Raw genomic sequence first — 21,050 nt, 5'->3', positions numbered from 1 at the left:
ATGCTAGTCTTGCTCTCACACTGCAAACTGCAAAAGTTATGGCCACAGTGCGTGATAAGTGCTTAGTTAAGATGGAAAAGGCATTAAAATTGTATGATAAGGTATTTTGAGAGAGTGACACCACAGTCACATAACTTTTATTACAGTATATTGTAATCATTGTTCTATCTTATTATTAGTTGTTGTTAATCTCTTATTGTGCCTAATTTATAAATTAAGCTTTATCATAGGTAGGTATGTACAGGAAAAAAACATAGTATATATAAGATTTGGTACTCTCTGCAGTTTCAGGCATCCACTGGGAGTCTTGGGACTTATACCCTGCAGATAAGGGAGGACTACTGTATCCTTACAATCCTCTCTCTTTTTGGTCCCCCACCTTTATTATTGAGTCTTAGTAGTAAGAAGAAGCCATGTTTTGTATGCCTTACCTATACCGCAGTTTCTATTCTTTTATCCAGAATTATCATAATGTTAAAATATTACATTGAATGCTTATAATCCATAACTCAGAACAGTATTAATGTTTCTTTTACATAATTAACCCATAAGGAACTAGAAGTCCTCCATTGAAATGGGGAGAGAACAGTGGAACTTTCATAGCACCTACAAAATTTTCAGGATGGCAACATATCGTTGAAAAATAACAGTCATGGACAATTATGCTAGATTCTTTTCATTTTTTAATTAATTGTAGCACAGAGAATAGAGGCAAAATATTTAAAGAAATTTGTGTTCTTAAGACAGGGTGTTGGTTAACACCAACAGAAAAGAAAAACAGATGAATAAGCTCTGAGTTTTCATTTCTCTCTTTTTCCTCTTACTCTCAGGGTAGGCTGAAAAACAAAGATAAATATAATTACTATTTATAAAATGGCATGTGTTTTTTCAAATCTCTTCAAATGAATGCCAAATTGCTTAGATTGCCTTTCTGCAATTTCCACCAATGAAAACAATTCAAGCCTGTCCTAGACTCATGGCAGCTGAATTCTTCTGTTGGGCTAGGGGAGAGGACACAGCAATAAGGATTGTAAAGTCCTCTCTTTGTCACACAGGCTTTTCATCATTAACTCTCAGGGTCATTTACTTAACTCCTACTTTTTTTTTTTTCCCCCGCACCACGCAGTGCAGCTTGCGGGATCTTAGTTCCCGGACCAGGAATCAAACTCGTGTCCCCTGCAGTGGAAGCGTGGAGTCCTAACCCTGGACTGCCAGGGAATTCCCAACATCTACTTCTTACCTAAGTTAATTACAAACAAAAAAGTTGTCTTCTCAAAGTTAGACCTCTAGGAAGAAAATCTTGCCATTTAGGACCAAAACAAATCACATTTTGAAATGCCCAAATTTGCAAAGATATGAAGTTGGTTCTTTTCCTGAATGCACAGTATGAAGGTATTACCATATAGGCAAAGAGCAAGTTAAAATCTAATAGTGGGGGCTTCCCTGGCGGCGCAGTGGTTGAGCGTCCGCCTGCCGATACAGGGGACGCAGGTTCGTGCCCCGGTCCGGGAAGATCCCACATGCCGCGGAGCGGCTGGGCCCGTGAGCCATGGCCGCTGAGCCTATGCTCCGTAACGTGAGATGCCCGCGTACCGCAAAAAAAGAAAAAAAAAAAACTAATAGTGGAATACAGTTTAAAAAATATGAAAATAATGCATGCTAAAAAATAGTTGGACAAGTTGTTTCAAAAAGGAAGTTCATTCTATTTTTTATTATAATTTCCCCCAAAATACTATACCAAAATGGGTAAAACATGTTTCTGTTCAAACATCTAAATTTTAAACTGGGCCTTTTTGTCATAAGAAGAGAAATTCTCTTAAAGCTCAGCATGTTGACACATTGGAAACTTAGTAGCAAATTATTTACTTGTAATAAAAGTTCACATAAAGTAGACTTATCATATTCTCCAATGAAATGAATTTGTTCTTGAGCTATATGGTTGAACCATGTGAAATCATTGATATTGAACTGTTTTTGTACATACAAAAATGCACTTTCATATGGTCCAGCCTATTGCCTAAAGTTTCCCACTGCTGAGCTAGTACTTAGTAGAATGACTCTGTCTTCTGTGTCACATTGGGTCAGAACAGGACAGTGGTTAACTCTCAAGCCCTGGTTTGAATTTTTAATTTTGGATCTGCCTCTCACTGGTTGCGTAGTCCTTGGGTAAATTACTTAACCTATTTCTTGATCTATGCCTTCATTTTCTCATCTGCAAAATGGGAATAATAATGGTACTCAACTCAAGCAACTATTTTGAGAAGTAAAGAAGTTAATATATATAATGAGTTTAGAACAGTGGTTAGCACTGGTCAGTTGATCTTTGCTATTTTAATAATAACTATTAAAATCAGTTTTTTAAAAAAAATCTAAAGTGTAGTTACCTGAGATGCTTGTGGTTGTGTTCTTTTTAGGCTATGGCTTCTCGAGTTGAAACAACAAGTTTTGGACCCTAAATACAAAGAAATGACAGATGTGGGGAAAATATTAGCACCACTATTAGGATAAAAAAGTAACATTTATACAGCCATTGGTGATTACAAAGTAATTTTATGTACATCACATCCCTTAATAACAGTTTAGTACTAGAATCTCTAGAAGGAAGCTCACCAGCATCACTGCCCCCAAAGGACTAAAAAAATTACTGTCAAGTCATACGGGGAATATTAAATGATTCAGACATCTAAATATAAATTTCCACACTAACCTGTAAACTAAACATTCAGATTCAACCAAATCACAAACCAGCATTTTCAAGAAAATGTTTAAATAAATTAATGTTTTGGTTTGATGATGTCTCTACCAAAAGATCTCAGGCTTTAGAAATATTTCTATCTACATTCATAAACATCACAACTTTGGAAACAGAACAAACATTACAAACACTTAGTAATAAACCACAGTGCAGCAGGAGATTTAAAAGAAGAGCTATTTCAGTCATTTGGTATGACAATTGTATGAAGAATAAGATTCCTGTTTTACATGTACATAATGTCTTTCAGATACTTCAACCACTAACCCCTAGCTTGATCAAATGCAACAGCAAAGGAAATTTGACATATGAAAATGAAGACAAACAACTCCAGTACCTCCAGAGCAAAGCAGGCCTCTTTTGCATCAGCTGCACAGCACTTGTCTACAAAAGCTACAAAATTCTCCATAACAGTTTTCAGTTGTTCTTCTGTTACCTTGGGTTTGTGTTTCACCAGCTCAACAAGTGCACTGCATTTGAATGAAAACAAAAAACAAACAAACAAAAAAAAAACAGAAAAAAAGTTTACTTACTAGAGAAAAATGGAGATGGTTAAAATGGTAGCACTGCTACTTGCAATGCTAAGTCTTAGAGCCAGACAACTCTGGACCTGAGCTGAGGCCCAGGCTTACCTTTATAAGCTTCAGTGTTCTCATTTGCATAATGAGGATAATAAAATCCACCTTTGCAGGGTCAGTGGAAGGATCAAATTAAGTAATCAATGTAAATTGCTCAACATTTGTAGTGTCAGTAAATCTCAACAAATCATTCTTCAGTAAATCACTGGAAAGGATGATGTCATTGCATTTATATATTATTCAGATTTTGGAAGTTATGTCATTTGGAAGTTTAAAAATTTAAGAGTTAAAATGATCCTGAAAAACTTACTTATCTTGGGCTCCGTTTAAAAAGTTTCTAATTGAGAATCTCTATATTTGGTTTTTGTAATTTGCCCCATTCAAAGTTAATAGTGGAGTGGCCATAGGAAATAAAACTATCCAATTCATGGAAGTGGGTGGTTCTCTTTCATTGACATCTACAGAGACAATAGTGCTAGAGAAAGAGTCATATGGGCATGACAGGTTTTGCAATATTACTTTCAAGTCTATGTCCATGATCAGAATCCGCCAGAGATAATAGCAAATTTATGTTGCTGAATTTCAAGCAATTATAATCCCTTGTGACAGCAATAGGGAGTCATGTCTCAGAACTCGAATTCCCAGATATTTTTAATCCAAGTTCCATTCTCAAAAGTCAGATCTTGAGGGGTTGCCTTGTCTGTGCGTTGCCATAGAACAAACTGAAAATAACCATTCATGCCTAGAATTAAACTTTCATATGATTTCTACTAACTAATTTGCTCTGCAAAAATGCATCAGTTCAGTTTTTTCTACTGGACCTAGCCTAAGCTGTTATTCTACTGCAGCTTTTATCCACAAGATTATTCTGAATGGTACTGTTTTTTTTCTTTTGCTAAGAAAACAAAATGCTATCCATTTTATTCTTGACATTTTTATCTGCTTAATGAGATCAATACTTAAGTACTTAAGGTATTTAATCACTACTTAAGGAAAAGTTGCTCACTTTAATTTACAATTCTCACTATCAAGACTACAAACACACACAGTAATGAAGTACTCCTCACATTTGTTTCTTGATTTGTTTCTCATTCTCGGGAAGTGTGCATAAATCTGCATGGAAGGTGAATGTTTTCTCATCAAAGGCTTTGGGTTCATATGTTTCATCGACTGTCAGGGCAGAAAAGCATGGCCGTCTGTTCACCAAGGACTCCGTGCAGCATTTGGTAACTCTTTCGCTCACTGGTGTCTTCTCGTGCAACACGCACAACCGGTTCAGCACCAAGGACAGCTAAAATCAGGCAGGAGAGCAGAAGTTCAAAGGAAGCATAATGAAAAGTTTTCCATGAACTCCTGCCTTCCAAGGACCAAAACAAATGTTATATTTTAACTAACAACATTGAATCCTAGGTTGATTTGAGGCAACGATTTGCTTATTTTTAGAACTACAAGTAATAAGGGACTTTGAAGTCTTCTCTTCTACATTTTAAGAAGAATTTATTGAGAAAATAATTGATTAAATAATTTGAGGTGAATCCTGATATATGTCTTGGAGTAGGGCGAAATAGTCTTATACTGATACATTAAAGATCCAAAGAAAGTAAAAATTTAGAAAATCCCAGGATGGAACATTAAAAATTCACAGAATTTTTTCAAAACAATTTATCTCTTTTGGAATCTTATCTAAAACCTTTTTCTGATGGTCAGGATAATACAGGTGACCAAATCCTGGTTGCCATTACCATATACACAAAACACACACACACACACACACACACACACACACACACACACACATTAGCCCACCCTTCCTTCTGAAAGTTAGCTTTGTCAATATCTAAAAGCAAAAATTCATCATTATTAACTTTATTATATTCTGAAAGACTCACATAGTCTTCAGCACAGGACATTCTTTCTGATTCAGGATGCTTACAACACTTAGAGCCCACTCTTCCTAGGTTTCTTGAGACCTCCACGAGAGTTGGAGTTGACACTTGGGGTACTTTCTTGGTGTAACGAACGATGAGCCTATAACAACATAATCCATGTGTTTTCAGCCAGGCAAGAAACTGTCTTTTTCTAACACATCAGGTCAAGCAGAGATCACTTAGCCAAAATCCACTAAGATGGTTTTCCATTCATAAAATTATCATCTCCAGGTTGGCAGGGTAATGTGGGAGAAGACCTTGTCCTGAGCAACTAATTAAGCCTAGCTTTGAATCCACCTGTGCTGTATAATCTTAGGAAAGTGGCTTACCTTATTATAATTCAGTGACATTAAAATATTTATTAATTGCTTCTTTCTTTCAATAAAACCTACTGAGAGCTTAACATACATCAGCACTGTACTAAATTTGAAAGACATGGATGAAATTTCTCACCCATGAAATGGAAGGAAATATACCTGACTCAAAAGGGATGGTGCAAGGATTAAATTAAAAGGAACAAAGTACGTGATCAACCTGATGTGGTATCTAGCATGTGATAATCATTTACTAAGAATGCTAATCACCATTGAGAGCCAATGTATGACCATAATCTACTCAAGGGAAGAGACTATGTCTTGTTCATTGTTGTTATTCTTAGCACCTATAGGTAGAAGAATGCTAACATGTGTAAGCTGAACAATAAATAACTAAATGATGTGTCCCTTCCTGTCTTAACTTCCACAGATAAGGCTCTATTTAAACGGGACATTAATCCATCATCTTATTGAGCTACTGCTACTGAAGACCTAATATTTTCTGCTCTGTGAAGCATTGTTATATTTTGTTTGCTCATAAACTATTTCTTAACTTTCAAATGGCATCCTCAGTTCCTATATCTCAAGATTTGATATTTTTCCTCCCAGACTTAAGAGCCCAATTTTTTAAACTGCACTCAAATATAGGCCTCTTCATCCCATCAACTATTTTATTTCATTTTCTCTGGTCTTTCTTGATGGAGAGCGATTAGAAATGATACTTTATTTTCAAGATTAAAAGTTCTATGATAGGGCTTCCCTGGTGGTGCAGTGGTTAAGAATCCACCTGCCTCCCACCTGTGTGGGAGAACCCACACACCGTGGAACAACTGAGCCCGTGTGCCACAACTACTGAGCCTGCATTCTAGAGGCCGCGAGCCGCAACTACTGAAGCCCGCATGCCTAGAGTCCATGCTCTGCAACAAGAGAAGCCACCACAATGAGAAGCCCGCGAACCGCAACGAAGAGTAGCCCCTGATCTCTGCAACTAGAGAAAGCCCGTGTGCAGCAAGGAAGACCCAAAGCAGCCAAAAATAAATAAATTAATTAAATAAATTTTTTTTAAAGTTCTGATAGGTGGTCTATAAATTGCCTTAAATATTTACTAAATGAACATGAAAAATTTAGTCAATAAGCAAAAATACTTACGCATTTTGGAATGGATACTCTCCAAGTTTTTCAAAAAGTTCACAGTTTTGTTTAATTAAATTCTGAGGCTCTTCCACAAGAGGCTGAAGTTTCTCAAACTGAAAAATAAAAGAATTGTGTTTACAACATTCTCCCTGAGGACCAGATGCAGGTTGTTTTTCATCCTTCTAGGCAGAATGAAAGGCTTTTCTGTCCAAAGCCATGTAAATAGATTTTTGATGTCAAATCTATTATAATATGTCCAAACTATTTATTTGATGAGACTGTATGAGATAAGTGATTAAGAACATTCAGACTCTGGAGTGCAACTGCTGATGTTCGAGCCAGGCCAACCTGACTCATGTTCCGGTTGTGCAACTTTACTTCCCAGCTCAAAGCTTTAGAACCCTCATTTCTAAGATGGAGATGAACATGGTACTCACCTCAGAGAATTGCTCTGTAAACTACTTGAGCTAATGAAATTAAAACATAGACTGGAATATAGTAAAAACTCAATAAATGATGGCTATGATTGTAAGCATCATCATTATTAAGCCATCTCTCCAGTTGGATCCTGAGCTTTCTGAGATAAGAGATTTTACCTTGGTCATCAGTTCCTGTGTGGCACTTGGCATATAACCAGTTTCTTGGTAGAGGAAAAAATGACTTTCCTCTGATTCTTAAGTTTGCACACCACTATATGTGCTAGGAGTACTAAATATCTCAAACGTGATAAAATTCTATTTTATATATATATATATATATATAGCTAAATATGCTAAATATTCTCAAAACAGATTTCCTCTCCGCACTTAATTTCTTGTAAAACCATTCCTAAACTGTCTCAAAAAAGGATTTGAAAATATTCTAAAGTACTAGATTTCACAATCTTTCTTATGATACTAATTCTTTTTTTGTTGTTGTTGTACGCAGGCCTCTCACTGTTGTGGCCTCTCACGTTGCGGAGCACAGGCTCCAGACACACAGGCTCAGCGGCCATGGCTCACGGACCTAGCTGTTCCGCGGCATGTGAGATCTTCCTGGACTGGGGCACGAACCCGTGTCCCCTGCATCAGCAGGTGGACACTCAACCACTGTGCCACCAGGGAAGCCTGATACTAATTCTTGATACTTAATAAAACTTGGAATCAGGTTAATGTTCTTTATATCTAAGTTAAATCTCTTAACATTTAAATTTATTTTGTTCTCAGGAGTGTAAAAAGGAGAAAAAGCATGGTCAAGATTTTGTGAAATTAGAGATTGCTCTCTTTGATCTTTCTATTTAAGGCTATTATTCCTATAATGTTTAAAAGCACAGAGTTGAAACCATCTTAAGAAAAAATCTAAATTGCACTATGTAACATTCTTGCATTATTTTTCTTTCCTGTTATTAGAATCATCAGTTAAAGAGTTATATTATTTTTCCTTCCAGAAACCTACCACTGTGGCATAGCATGCAGGAGGATCATCTTTGGCACAGCAATCCTCCAGTGTGGTTTCATATCCCTTGGCAATTCTCAACAGCAATGAGACAGAGTACTCAGGATGCCTTCTCGCATATTCATACACAAACCTAATTAAGATGACAATAAAATAGATTTAGTTGAAAAAATGAGCAAGAAAAACTACATAATTGGGACCTCCCTGGTGGTCCAGTGGCTAAGTCTCCACACTCCCCATGCAGGGGGCCCGGGTTCGATCCCTGGACAGGAAATTAGATCCCACATGCATGCTGCATCTAAGATCCGGTGCAGACAAATAAATAAGTAAATAAAACATAAAAAAAAAAACATAGTTAACCACAAAAGTAACTCATATCCTAAAGGTCTGAATTTGACTAAACCCCATGCAGTAAAGCTTAGTGGTTAAGGACTTGGGGGTTCAGAGTTAAAGCTATCAAATCCTGGCTCTGCCACTTATTTTATTATATCACCTTAGGCAACTTATTAAAATTATCAAGACTTTGTTTCCTCCTCTGTGGAATGGGGATAATAATAGTACCTATCTCATAAGGTGAACTGTGGGAAATACATGACGTAATCTATGTGACACACATGCGGTCTGGCACATAGTAAATGTCTGAGGAATGACATCCGTTACTATTAGGTATAATTTGTTTGATTCGGACTACACCTCAAAAAGGTTCTGATAGATAAATAGAGATATAATCTTAATTTTTTTCCTCTCTGTATGAGTAAATTCTTGACGGGTACATAATTTTATGAAATATTATTTAGTGCACAGAATACTATTATAATTGAGCAACAAAAATGCAAAGTTTATCACTACACTTACTGACTTTATATAATCATTGATTTTCTCATTTAATTGCTGTCATTTAATGCTGCCTTGCCATGCTACCAGACTTCTGGTCTTTTTAACCAAATATAAAGCTCCTGGTAACATTCTACTTCTCTTTATAGTTCTTTGCTGACATCAGACATATCAATAGATAGATAGATAGATAGATAGATAGATAGATAGATAGATAGATATAGAGACATAAAGATGTATTACATATATTCACAGATATATAAGTTCAAGAAATACTCTTTGAATGAATGCATGAATGGATAATATGTATATAATTTATGTACACACAAAATATTTCTACAGGTGCTTCCAGAAATATTCCTAAGGAGTAAGGAATGAAATGGGGGTGTAAAAATGAAATTTTATCATTACTTTGTACTCTTCTCTATTAATTGAGCATCTGCTATATGTATGTATAATTTTACGACAATTTTTAAAATTATTTTTTTCCAAAAATGTTTAAAGACTGGGAGAAGAAAGAATAAAGAAACATTGTAGGCAACATGAAGATTGTAGCAATTCCAAAGGAAAGCCTAGAATAATTTCCTAAATCCTGAGACCATATAAAACTATGAAAGATCATTCCTTATCCACTTACGTGCCCAGGAAGACATCTTTTGCTTCATTATAGTTTTTGCAAACTTCCTTATCTTCAGCAAAATCAGCAGCTAATGGGGGCAGATTTTCAGGCAACTCATCTTTTTTCACCTCAGCAATGCAGTGGGATTTTTCCAACAGAGGCTTATCACAGCACTCCTTCAGTTTAGTGGAGATTGTAGCTTGATTTTCACATATATACTTGGCAAGATCCGCCTACAAGCAAGTTGATGGAAACTGTTCAACATAAATTGACATTGCTGTGCTTCCTCCCTAGACTGTTACTATGTTGGCAGAACAAGTTCATTTTATTCTAAGACCATACATATATGAACCTGCCTTCTGTGAATATTTTCAGTCTGTGCTGCTAAGTCTAGAGACACAGATAGAACTACTAAAACATTTCCACTTGATTTGAAAAAAAACTAGTCAGTAATAAGCTCTCATATCAGTTATTTATTAATTTTATATTCCTACTGTTAAAGCATTTAAATGTTAAAGTAAAACTCAGTACTGTTTTTCCAAATATTCCCCACTAATTAAGTGCAGGCATCTTAAAACCAAAAAACTAAATAAAGCTTTACAGATTTTTGAAAAATTAGTCAAGATCATAGTCACAGACCCTACTTACACATGTAAAATATCTGCCTTAAATTTTCCAGAAAGTGTCTTAAGAGAGTAGGATTCTGGTATTTGGTCATATTTTTCAGTTTGAGAAAAAGAGATATGCTAAATATTTGTATTTTTAATACAGACAGTTGAGAGAATATAGAGCAAAAAATTACATAATTTCCAAAGGTCTCTTCAGATTCTAGTCTCTCTCCAACTCCTCCCACCTCCTTAAAAAATCTTCTTAGAAATCTGTCTTACTTCAGTTTTATGCTTTTGTTCTCAGTTAGAATATGAATGAAAGGGATTACAAATTACTGAATGAGTTTATCAGATCACTTACTGAGTAGGATATCAGAAAGGAAGGAAGGAAGGAAGGAAGGGAGAGAGGGAGGGAGGGAGGGAGGGAGAGAGAGAAAGAGAAAGAAAGAAAGAAAGAAAGAAAGAAAGAAAGAAAGAAAGAAAGAAAGAAAGAAAGAAAGGAAGGAAGGAAGGAAGGAAGGAAGGAAGGAAGGAAGGAAGGAAGGAAGGAAGGAAGGAAGGAAGGAAGGAAGGAAGAAGGGCAGAGAGAAAGAAAGAAGCGCAAGGCAAGGCAAGTATTGAGCAGATTAGAGCATAGAAAACTATCTCAAACCACTCTCAGTTGTTCTGATGCTAAACAAATTGATTCTACCAACTTAAGCAAGTAAGTTACCAAAAGGTATACTGAAGATTCTTTACCCTGTCATCTGCACATTCAAGTAGGTCGCCGTGGCAGCATTCCTTGTGGATTTTCGTGAGATCTGTCACTATCTTGGAAACCTCTGCAAAATCAGCCTTGGGAAATTTCTGGCTCAGGAGAGCTACTGACCTAAAGAAGAAAATTCTCCCATCAGAATATTATTAACAGGCAACATTTTATATGAAAGCACTAGGAAAATACTACGTATAACAAGAAAATTTAGGATAAAATAACATAGAGAAATAATTTTTAAGATTTATTAGTTCTTATTTTAATGCTAATTCTGAACCAAATTGTTATCTTAGGGCAAAATGTTTCCTTAGGGCCTACTTATCCATTGTAGGAGTGTGTATGGTTGTCAGAAGTCCAGCAATTCATGAAAGCAGAAATCATAGAGGGATTCTAAAAAAGGCAGCATGCTGAGAGGCATCAGGTTTGGAGCCCAGAGCTGATCTGGGTTTTATCGCTTATTAACAATGTGACCCTAGGCAAGTTAATTAGCCTCTCTGAGCTTCAGTCTCTACAGAGTCACAACAACATGCTAAACCAAAGGATTGTTGTGAGGATTAAATTAGATAATACAAATGAAAGCATTTTATGAACTGGGAAGTGCCATACAAATTCCAGTTATCCTTTTTTTTATTAACTAAAGCACATTCTTCCTGACTTCCAAAGGTCTCTGAGAAAAGAAATTTCATAACTTCTTCAAAATTAGAGAGTTTTAATTCAGCATATTTTTACCAAGAAATTGATTCAGCATTATCTCTCAGTTCACTGACAAGATGTAAAAGGCTAATATCCACAAGCTTTCCCAAATCATTTCGGAGTTGCCTAAATCTGATAAAAGACACTTCTTCCCCCAAACCAATCATAGCTTGTTTAACTATGTATCATTTCATGTTAAGGTTGTTTCGTTTATTGATTTGGTTGCTTTTGGTGGTATAGATGGTAGGGATGACAGGCAAAGATAGTTCAAGTGCCAGTTTCTAGCGAGTTTGCAAAATATCTATTTTCATTTTATTTCCTGTTCATATTGACTAGAAGCAAGGGATTGGTCGCAGGGATGTGGGAGATGGAGAAGGGGAGTTCCTTGGCTCAGATACTGAAGGATGCTTCTAGAGCTAGCTAATAATATAAAAACAAAGGCCCAGGCAAAAATAAGACATTAAGCGCAGAACTGGTGCTACAAGAAAATGAGAAGAAAACCTGATGGCTTAAATTAATTATCAGAACATAAAAAGACAAGCAGACACTTTAGATAATTGGGTGGAGGGAAGATAAAATTAAATAAAAGACCCTGACTACAGCTTTATAAAAACAGTGGACCATTATACTAAGATCACAATCATTATAAATACATGGGAGTTTAAACACCTGTCCTAGAAGAACAAAAAAGTCCTCTAGATTCTTTGACTACTTAGAAAAGATATGATAAAAAAAAATAATGACAAATTGTTACTGATGCTCTGGTTTTCACCTCTGTCAAATTTCTACCTTTTAGACAACCAAAAAGATATATGTGAAAGCACTGCGTAAAATGACATGCAAGTGTACAGTTTGGTCAACTAAACCATCATCATTTACATCATTATAAAAATGCAAACTAAGTTTAAAATACCATGCTTTTAGAGCTCTTTCTCCGAATTTTTGAATACTGGTACATTTGAGTCTCTGTTTGGCAGATGAAGCCAGTACTTCTTCTCTCACAGTCTCAAGCTGCAAAAAGAAACAATTTTGGAAAAATTAGAAAAGAAAAATTTTATGCAGACCACCCCTTCATAAGCTCAGATGAGACTATGACAAATTGAATTTTAAAGAGAGAATTTACCCCTAAATTCCCAAGCTTCACTATTGGCAAATAACTATTTTGTTCTGCGGGAAGAGGAAAAGTCAGTCTGCTCATAGTGGAAACCTCCAGGTAGTTAAGAACCAGCATGGAGGCATTGCTAGGGAAAAGGGAACGGAAAGGAAAAGTGGAAGGACAGAGTACACTAATATCCCAGGGAACAGAACTTTGCTGACTTCTTAATTTTGCATATAAACCATTTCAATGCCTCCTCCACCAACTCTCATAACATCAATAAACTCCCTATAAAAGAGAATGCAGTGTAAATGTTTATGGAATGAATGAATAAACCCAGGCTTCTAGATGCAGTTAAATTCTCCCCTACTTTAAATTCCCTTCCGAACAAAAAAGTCTCATGAAAAGAGAAACAAAAACTGTGTTCCCTTGCTGTGTAATTTTAAACATGAGTTTCCGTATTTCACTATAGCAACTTGCACTATTAAAAGAGGCAGGATATTTAGACACATACACAGTGATTCCCTCTACCAGATCCACTTAGGCAAATCTTAGAAGGAGGAAGGTGGAAGACATAGGCCTTCAAAAAAGGTGAAAGATCTTTGCGGGGGAAAAGACGGAGGACAGCTTTTTAGACCACATAAAGAAGTTTCTATTGGAGGCTTAGGTTTCCTAAATCTAACCATAAGATGTCCCAAAACTGAGATTTGATTATGAATTGGTTCTTCTATTTTTCTTCTGGGGAATACCTTTGGTATCAGGCAGGCACCTTTATCAGCAGCTTGGCAGCATTCTGCAAAAACTCCTTTATATTGATGAGCATAGAAAAGGAGTTCTGGGGCATAAAAGTAGGGGTGTCTTCTGGCAATTTCATATAGGTATCTAAATTTTTAAACAAAAAACAGACAGCCATTTTTCTATAGCAGACAGTATTGCAGGAACACTTGTAATCTACATTCTCCCCAGAACCTCCAAAATCTAATGACATCTAATTTACCAGTTAAGCTCAATTTGCACATAATGAACTTGCCTTTGTCACTCTTTGAGTCAGTGAAAATGTTAAACTCATACACGTATATACATATAAATATACACACATGCATAAATTAGTTAAATATCAGTGATATGTTATTGACTAAAATGAAATAAGTTCTGAGTATACTAAATATATATATCTTTATAATACTTTAATACATATCAACTTCAAATATTTTCATACAGATCATATCCTGTTTTGATGAACTCCAAAAGATCTTTGATCGACTTTTTCATTGTGTAGAATTTTGTAGTATCATATATTATTTCTTTGAAAATTGTCATTAGAACAGAAGCTTCAAGTCTTAATGTTGATAATATTTTTCATAATAGCAAGTGTTATAATGAGTCTTGACCTATTCCATAATTTTTAATTTTGAAGCTTAAAAATCTGATTACTTACTTTCCCCAAAACTTCTGTTCGTTTTCCTTAAACTCGGCACACAAAGTATCAGGGTCTGGTTTCAACTTAGGGAGGTCTGGATTATCATCTTTGTATTTCAGGAAGCATTCATTTCTCTCAGGCTCTTGTTTCTCACAGCAGCCGGCCATTTCACCATAGGTTTCACGAAGGGATGCAACTGTACACAGTTTATCTCCAAAGAGAGTGTGCTAAGTGAAAGAGCGCAGATGTCAAATTGCTGGGCAGAATTTTGTTTTCCTTATACCCAAAGAATAGTATAAGGAATTAATATCTTGGTAAGCCTTGGTTAGTAAATCATATAAAAATCCACATTTTTCTCAGATTTAGAGCGTTTCCCTTGATTTGACCATCTATGTGTGATTTCCATAAGAATTAACTGTCACACTATCACTTATAGTGGATAAAACAGAAGGGCAAAAAGACATTGACTTTAATGAATGAGCATAACTCCTATTTCCACCTGAGGCTAAAGGCTAGGAGAACAATCATTATAATAAAAACTCAAGGAAAAATATCCTCTAAGTAGCAAGTGAATTCACATTAGGGAGGGAAGTGTTCATATAGTTTCTCATTTGATCTGCTCCTTTTTGAGAGGATCAACTTTTGAGTAGATACCATTCAAAACTGAGGAGTAACATAATCTACCATGCATTCGTTGTTATTGTATTAAAATATAGACTTTTTTGTTCTAGAAATATTTGCCTCAATGCATATTCCATTAAATGAATCCTTTCTGTCCCCACTAATTTTTATTATGAAAGTAATTATAACTTTAGGGAAAATATGCTGCTCAAGACAGAATTTATTAATTTTTTTAAAAGACACATTTTAAAAATTCCTATTTAGAGCAATATTATTGTGTGTAGCTAAAGAACTGATTCTGCCTTGAGGCAGAAGTACATATAGACAAAAATAAGAAGAAGAAAGGCTTTAGTGATAAATAAGAAACTGCCTTGTCCCCAGAAAGGTATATATAGATTAAGTGGTGAGAGAAACATAAAGCTATCCTTATATTAAAGACCTATCTGAAAATATCACAAGTTCAAAGTTCTGATATTTTATTGTATGTAAAAATATGAATATCCCTAAAGTAAGGAATACATAGCTGTACTATTATTTTACCCGGGTAACAAAGTTAGCACAGAGATCAGGTGAGTACTTTCTGAAGATAAAAACTATACTATCATTATTAGCCTCTATGAAAAGAAATCTAACTTCAAATTTTAAAAAGAAACTTTTACAGATAAAAAATTTTCATTTAAAAACACTATGATTCTTGTGTGTGGTTTCAACAAAGAAGTGTTTTTAAAATTGTGGGTATACTAGAATATATCTATCATTGAAGAAACAGTGGCTATACCCACTTTTGAGCATTGCTTACAAATACGGTCATTTAGTAATAATTGAGAAAACTAAAGTGGTATTTGTTTTCTTTTTAAACATTCAAGATTACATAAAGGAAGAAGAAATACTATTCAAAATCAGAATATACTTACAAGTGACTTGTCACAATTTGCAGCTGACTCATCAGCAGCGCATGTTTTTGCAAGCTCAGTTACTTCATTCATTAATTTTACATGCTCATCAAATGGGCTCTGCTGAAGATACTGAGAAAAGGCAATCAGCACCCTGAAACGAAGGACATGGAAAAATGTAGCATAATAAAATTTTAATATACAGTAGGTTGCTATGCTAGAAAACAAATAGTGTGTCTGTATATGTTCTATATTTTACACATCTTTCTTACTATTATCCAGAAAGCCTGTTCACATCAGCTATTATCTGAGGCCTAACCAGGTACGTGTGGCTTTCTAAGCAAAGATGATTATATTTCCACCATGTATAAAAATACGTGTGTGCATGTCAGTAGATGCATACACATAGAGCAAGCAAGCAAAATGTATTCTAAATAGACCTAATTGTTAAGAATGGGGCATTACATAGGCCTTTTGACTATTTAAAACAAAAAACAAAAAACACACACATATCTTATTTAATCATGCTGTAGAATGAGATAGACCTTGAAAAATAAACTATTTTCTCAACTTTTACTAGATTAAAAAATATTAAAATCATCTCAAGAAACCACAGAACTATTTGCTAGGTAAAATAATTTAGTAAGCAAGTTGTGAAAGGAACTTTCCACCATGCAGGTTATATAAGAGTTCTAGGGCTACACTGTCCAAACAGTTGCCATTAGCCATAAGTGACAATATATATTTAAATACTTTTAAATTTTTTATACACAGCTGTGCTTGTCATATTTAAAGTACTCAATAGCCACATGTGGCAACTATATTGGACTACACTGATATAGAATATTTGCATCAATGCAGAAAATCCTACTGGACAGTACTGTTCTAGAATCTTTGATGACAGTGGAATATAAGGATTTCAAAATTATAACCAATACTATTAGAAACGTTAAATTTTCATTCTTAAATATTTTAACTTACAGGCCTTTGAAATTTTCTTCTCCCAAATCATTAAACCGATGAGCAATCTCACTCTTGTCTGGGGGGGAAAAAAGGGGAAAAAAAGATTTGCTTTAAATTCTAAAGAAACAACTGGTTAAGATATTATTTTTTATGTTTCTCTCCATTTGACTTAGGTATTCAGTTGCTCCAAGATATTGAGCTCTGACTCTCAACAGAAAATGTTAGGATGATGGTGAACTATTTCTTCTGCATTTAAGCAGAAGAGTTATTTAATCTCAAATGATACTATTTGAAAAATCATTAAATATTTATAGCTTTATATTCAAACCTGGGTAAGATCTAATGCCTTTGCAGTGTCTATTAACAGCCACTGAGAGGACATTCTGAAATGAAAAATATAAATACAAGTTCTATTTATAAGATTAAAAACACAGGTTTTATATTTTTTTATATAAATTAAGGTACAGTGGATAGACCTTTGGGAATCTGGAGTTTTGAATTCTATCTTCAACTATATTCTGTGAAGTTTAATTCACTCTGCCTAAGTTCCCTCATGTGCAATAGCAAATAACAGTTACTAAACAATTCTCACTATTTGTTTCACCTAGGATGTTAGAAATATAAGATAACTTCTTAAGGGTTCACAAATACAAAATATCATAACAGTCTAGAAAATAAATGCTAAAGGAAAACTTATTTCATTAAAGATTCAAGGTTTACTGAAACCTTCTTTTACTAGGAAAATAAAAGTTGAACAGTAGAAAAATAGAATTCTTACGTGTATCGCGACGAAACACACCCCTGGAATACGCAGAGCTAAAGAGAAAGATAAGGGAAATAGAAGTCACCCACTTCATTATGCCAAAGCCTTGTGGGGTTGATAGAAGAGAAAAGGTAGGATGAATAGAGGGAGATCAGCACTAATATACTTCTTTAGCCAATAACTGTAGATTATTAACTAGACTCATCTTTGTATTTCATTGGCTCACAATTGATTACAAAAGTCATATTATTCTTGCCAAAAAAATTGTTTGACTAAATCCATTGCACATGTTTGCGATCTGGAACTGTTTTCTCCACAAGACCTTGTCAATTCATTAGTTATGTAAAACACCTTATCAAATTTTACATAAGAGTTTAAACAATTTGTACCATTACCATGTTCTCTGTGATTTACCATTTGAACATTTAAGTTTTCAGTACTTGCAAAAATTTAACCAAACCAATAACTTAGCATGGAAATAACATATACTAAAAGAGCTAAGCTCTGAATTGTATCTATTACTAATTCAAACTGTACTTTTATTGATAAATAATGAAAAATGTACACATACACACACACATTTGAGAACTAAGGAAAAGCCATAGCAACAATAATAACTGAAATGGGTATTCAAAAGTCCTAGATTCTCATCTCAGCTCTGTCCCACGTGTGGTTCAGGCCCTAGAGCTAAGTACTTAGAGGCAATGTGGGTATCTCTCATGAAATAGACATGGGGAAGAAAATGGACACAATGGCAGTAATGATGATCTTTGTCATCATAATATATACAGGACAGGCTGAGCCTGATTACACCTTTAGTGGTTATAAGAATACTAGATCTTCTTTACCAGGTATCATATTCTTTCCATCCCTATTTCACGCTTTTTTCCTTTCTCTCTTTTAATAAAAAGAGAAGTCACATGCTCTTTTTAAATGTTATTTTAAATTTCAAAATAAATTTAACTTCATGTCTAAAAACAAAGCAAAACAAAGATAATTTTTTAAAAATGTTTTTTCAAACTTCCTTTCTTACTCTCCCCACCCAAGATTCTGATCTCTACCTCTGAATGATTACTCTCTCTCTGCCCTTTTGCTCTGAAAGATGAACTATGCATTTCAATCAGTGGGAAAATTGACCCTCTCTGATACTACAGAACAATAATTAGTACCAAGCCAGTCATTTCATTTAATTAAATAACCGAGTCAATTAAAACTGTCAACCGTTTTGCCCTATGGCACATATAGACTCAGAGACTAGTAAATACTTGAGAAGAATTATTTTTCCTATTCAGTCATATGGTGAAAGAAATATACTCTCTATGATCTTATTTTATTTTATTTCATTTTCAGGGTACTAATTAAATAATCAAGTACAGAAGAGGAGATAATAGAAAAATAGGTGATAGATTTTTAGATAGGTGACAGAGATAGGTAATATACATACAGATGATAGCTAGCTAGCTAGAGCTGATAAGAGTTTTTTTAATGGCTCAATGGAGTCCGAATAAGGGACTCAGACTCGTCTTTCCAGCAATAGCTGAACAGAAGTAAATGAATATCTGCCTATGGAATTATTTCCATTGTTGAAAACCATTTCTTTGAAACCTGAAATTGTATACTGTATAAGAAAGAAGGAAAATATGCTGACTTTCTAAATAAAAAAATAATTCCTTTTTGGGTAAATGAAGTCAACTTTTCTTTTAGCCTCCAAGAAAAAGTAGGCACTTTTATTTGAAGTCAGTATTCAACCTGGCCTTTTCCTTAAAATGAGTCTTCTGGGAAGGCTTGATCAAACACACAGTCCTTATCATTGGACTTCATTGTATGACTAATTCACAAAATCAGGCCATTAGCATTCACACATATACTTTGTGCATATTTTTTTATTTAACAAATGAAGAGAATAATATTAGTTTTCCACCTACTTTTATTATTAATATTAATATATTATACTGTAATACTGTATACTGTAATATTATACTGTAATACTCTAATATTATACTGTACTACAATAGTAATATAGAAAACCAAAAGAAAATCAAATTCATTATGATTCTAGAAACCTAAAATTGATATTCCTATATTTAATGCAGATTGCATAATTTTCAAATATGAAACTGAAACACCTGAAAGAATCTTACTAAGAGCATCAATAATGCATTTTCCATATATGTATCCTTTTTAAAGACTAGCAGATGGTTGAGACATTAAAATATTTAATTCTTAACACTATCTGTTTAAAATTTACCTTAATTAATAAGTATCCCTTGAATATTTGCATCTTGTGGGTTCCCAAAGTAAGGATACCTACAGTTTTCTTCGATTAATTCTGCATGTACATTATAAACTGAAAGAAAAATGAAACTACATAATTGTTGGTTATTTCTAAATATTCTGTTCTTCAAGCTTTTAAAGTCATATTTAGTTAGTCATCAAAGGAGTCTGGCATGGGAGTAAATGCAAATATTTAAACCAAGATTTAAAAATAGGTCTTACAGATTCTAGTTTCTTTTTATGGAAAAAGTTTAAAGAGAGAGTGGTTAAGATGATTACTTCATATGCAAAGATTAATAATGTACTGATCATTTAGAAGAGAAAAAAAATACCTCAGTTGAAATATAACTGGGAATTAAACCTGAGCCTTTATCCCTTTTGTCCTTTATTTTTGCATTCATTTTGACAGGATAGAAAAGGCACAGTTTTGAAGCAAATGAAATCTCTCTTGAGACCAGTCCCCTACTTCCCTGCTCTGCTAATCATAACCTTAAACCTACACCCTCCTACCACACTCTGAATTCCTGAAGTTTCTCACCAAGTCATCCAACCAGATTTCCTTCCAACTGTCCATCTTCTTGGTCCAGCCCTTATGCCATCTCCTTCTGTGGTAGATTATTACTTCTGGGTTGTCTTCTCTTAGAAAAAAAGTGAAACATATGCATTAAAATGTGACAACAATGTTGGATAATAGCCTCAGTATTTTAATAGAGACTTTCTAGAAACACTTAACCCAAAGTCATTCCAAAATAAGGGAAATTTGGATCTTTTTGGACAGAAATTCAAGAACAAAAAAAAAATCTCTTCTTAGCATTTTTCCTACTATACTGTGGACATATGTGTGGATAGGTAGGGTAGATCCTACCTATCATGAAGGCTCTGGACTGCTTTCTAAAAAATACGAAGGGTAGAAAAGTAAAAGACCATTAAGCATCAAACTAACTAACTGAAACATGGTAAGCAATTTAATTTCTTGTTCACTTGTGAATATATTTCCAATTAATAAATAAGAAAATAAATTGTCCAAACTGTATGAACTTATATAGGCATCTAATGCAAACAAATAATTGTAATGTAATCCAAATATCAATTGTCCCCTCATGTCCCTCCATAAACAGTTGCATTAGTGAGAAAATTCTTTGCTGAAAATTTCATAGGAAACAAAGAAAAGAAAGTTCACATTATGAAAACCACACTAGATCACCATTGTTGGCTTGTCCCATCTCTTAAGTCCTTCTCTCTCCAAAGCTCCCATGGCAGGAGGGTCCCTTTTCCACCTTTCCTCATGTTACTCTGGGCCTCTAGAAATTACATGTACCTTCTCTCAGATTTCCTAACCATTTACTTCAAACTTCTTAACTCTTTACTATGCAGT

General features: G+C 34.5%; 1 protein-coding gene across 6 annotated transcripts in view; it reads right to left on the bottom strand.

Annotated features, from left to right (window-relative positions):
* Window positions 1–665: 665 nt before the first annotated feature.
* ALB (albumin) overlaps window positions 666–21,050 on the bottom strand; it is a 127,105-nt gene continuing 106,720 nt past the window's right edge. For 3 of the 6 annotated variants that reach the window (XM_067035829.1, XM_067035828.1, XM_067035827.1), the window contains 17 exons: window positions 20,214–20,313; window positions 19,650–19,748; window positions 17,417–17,454; window positions 16,657–16,714; window positions 15,697–15,829; window positions 14,180–14,388; window positions 13,491–13,623; window positions 12,559–12,656; window positions 10,940–11,069; window positions 9,612–9,826; window positions 8,141–8,273; window positions 6,722–6,819; window positions 5,220–5,358; window positions 4,398–4,621; window positions 3,090–3,222; window positions 2,385–2,452; window positions 666–836 (listed from right to left, as the gene is read on the bottom strand). In XM_067035829.1, coding sequence (XP_066891930.1) covers window positions 2,411–2,452; window positions 3,090–3,222; window positions 4,398–4,621; window positions 5,220–5,358; window positions 6,722–6,819; window positions 8,141–8,273; window positions 9,612–9,826; window positions 10,940–11,069; window positions 12,559–12,656; window positions 13,491–13,623; window positions 14,180–14,388; window positions 15,697–15,768 — 1,626 coding nt within the window. In that variant the 5' untranslated portion in view covers window positions 15,769–15,829; window positions 16,657–16,714; window positions 17,417–17,454; window positions 19,650–19,748; window positions 20,214–20,313 and the 3' untranslated portion in view covers window positions 666–836; window positions 2,385–2,410. Of the gene's footprint in view, window positions 837–2,384; window positions 2,453–3,089; window positions 3,223–4,397; window positions 4,622–5,219; window positions 5,359–6,721; window positions 6,820–8,140; window positions 8,274–9,611; window positions 9,827–10,939; window positions 11,070–12,558; window positions 12,657–13,490; window positions 13,624–14,179; window positions 14,389–15,696; window positions 15,830–16,656; window positions 16,715–17,416; window positions 17,538–19,649; window positions 19,749–20,213; window positions 20,314–21,050 lie in introns of those variants that run through there. The other 3 variants (XM_067035826.1, XM_067035825.1, XM_059067201.2) reach the window with 2 other exon arrangements.

This window comes from Kogia breviceps, chromosome 6, assembly GCF_026419965.1.
Source record: "Kogia breviceps isolate mKogBre1 chromosome 6, mKogBre1 haplotype 1, whole genome shotgun sequence".
Taxonomy (NCBI): Eukaryota; Metazoa; Chordata; class Mammalia; order Artiodactyla; family Physeteridae; genus Kogia; species Kogia breviceps.
The sequence above is the reverse complement of the archived record's forward strand: the minus strand, read 5'-3'. Positions and strand labels throughout refer to the sequence as shown.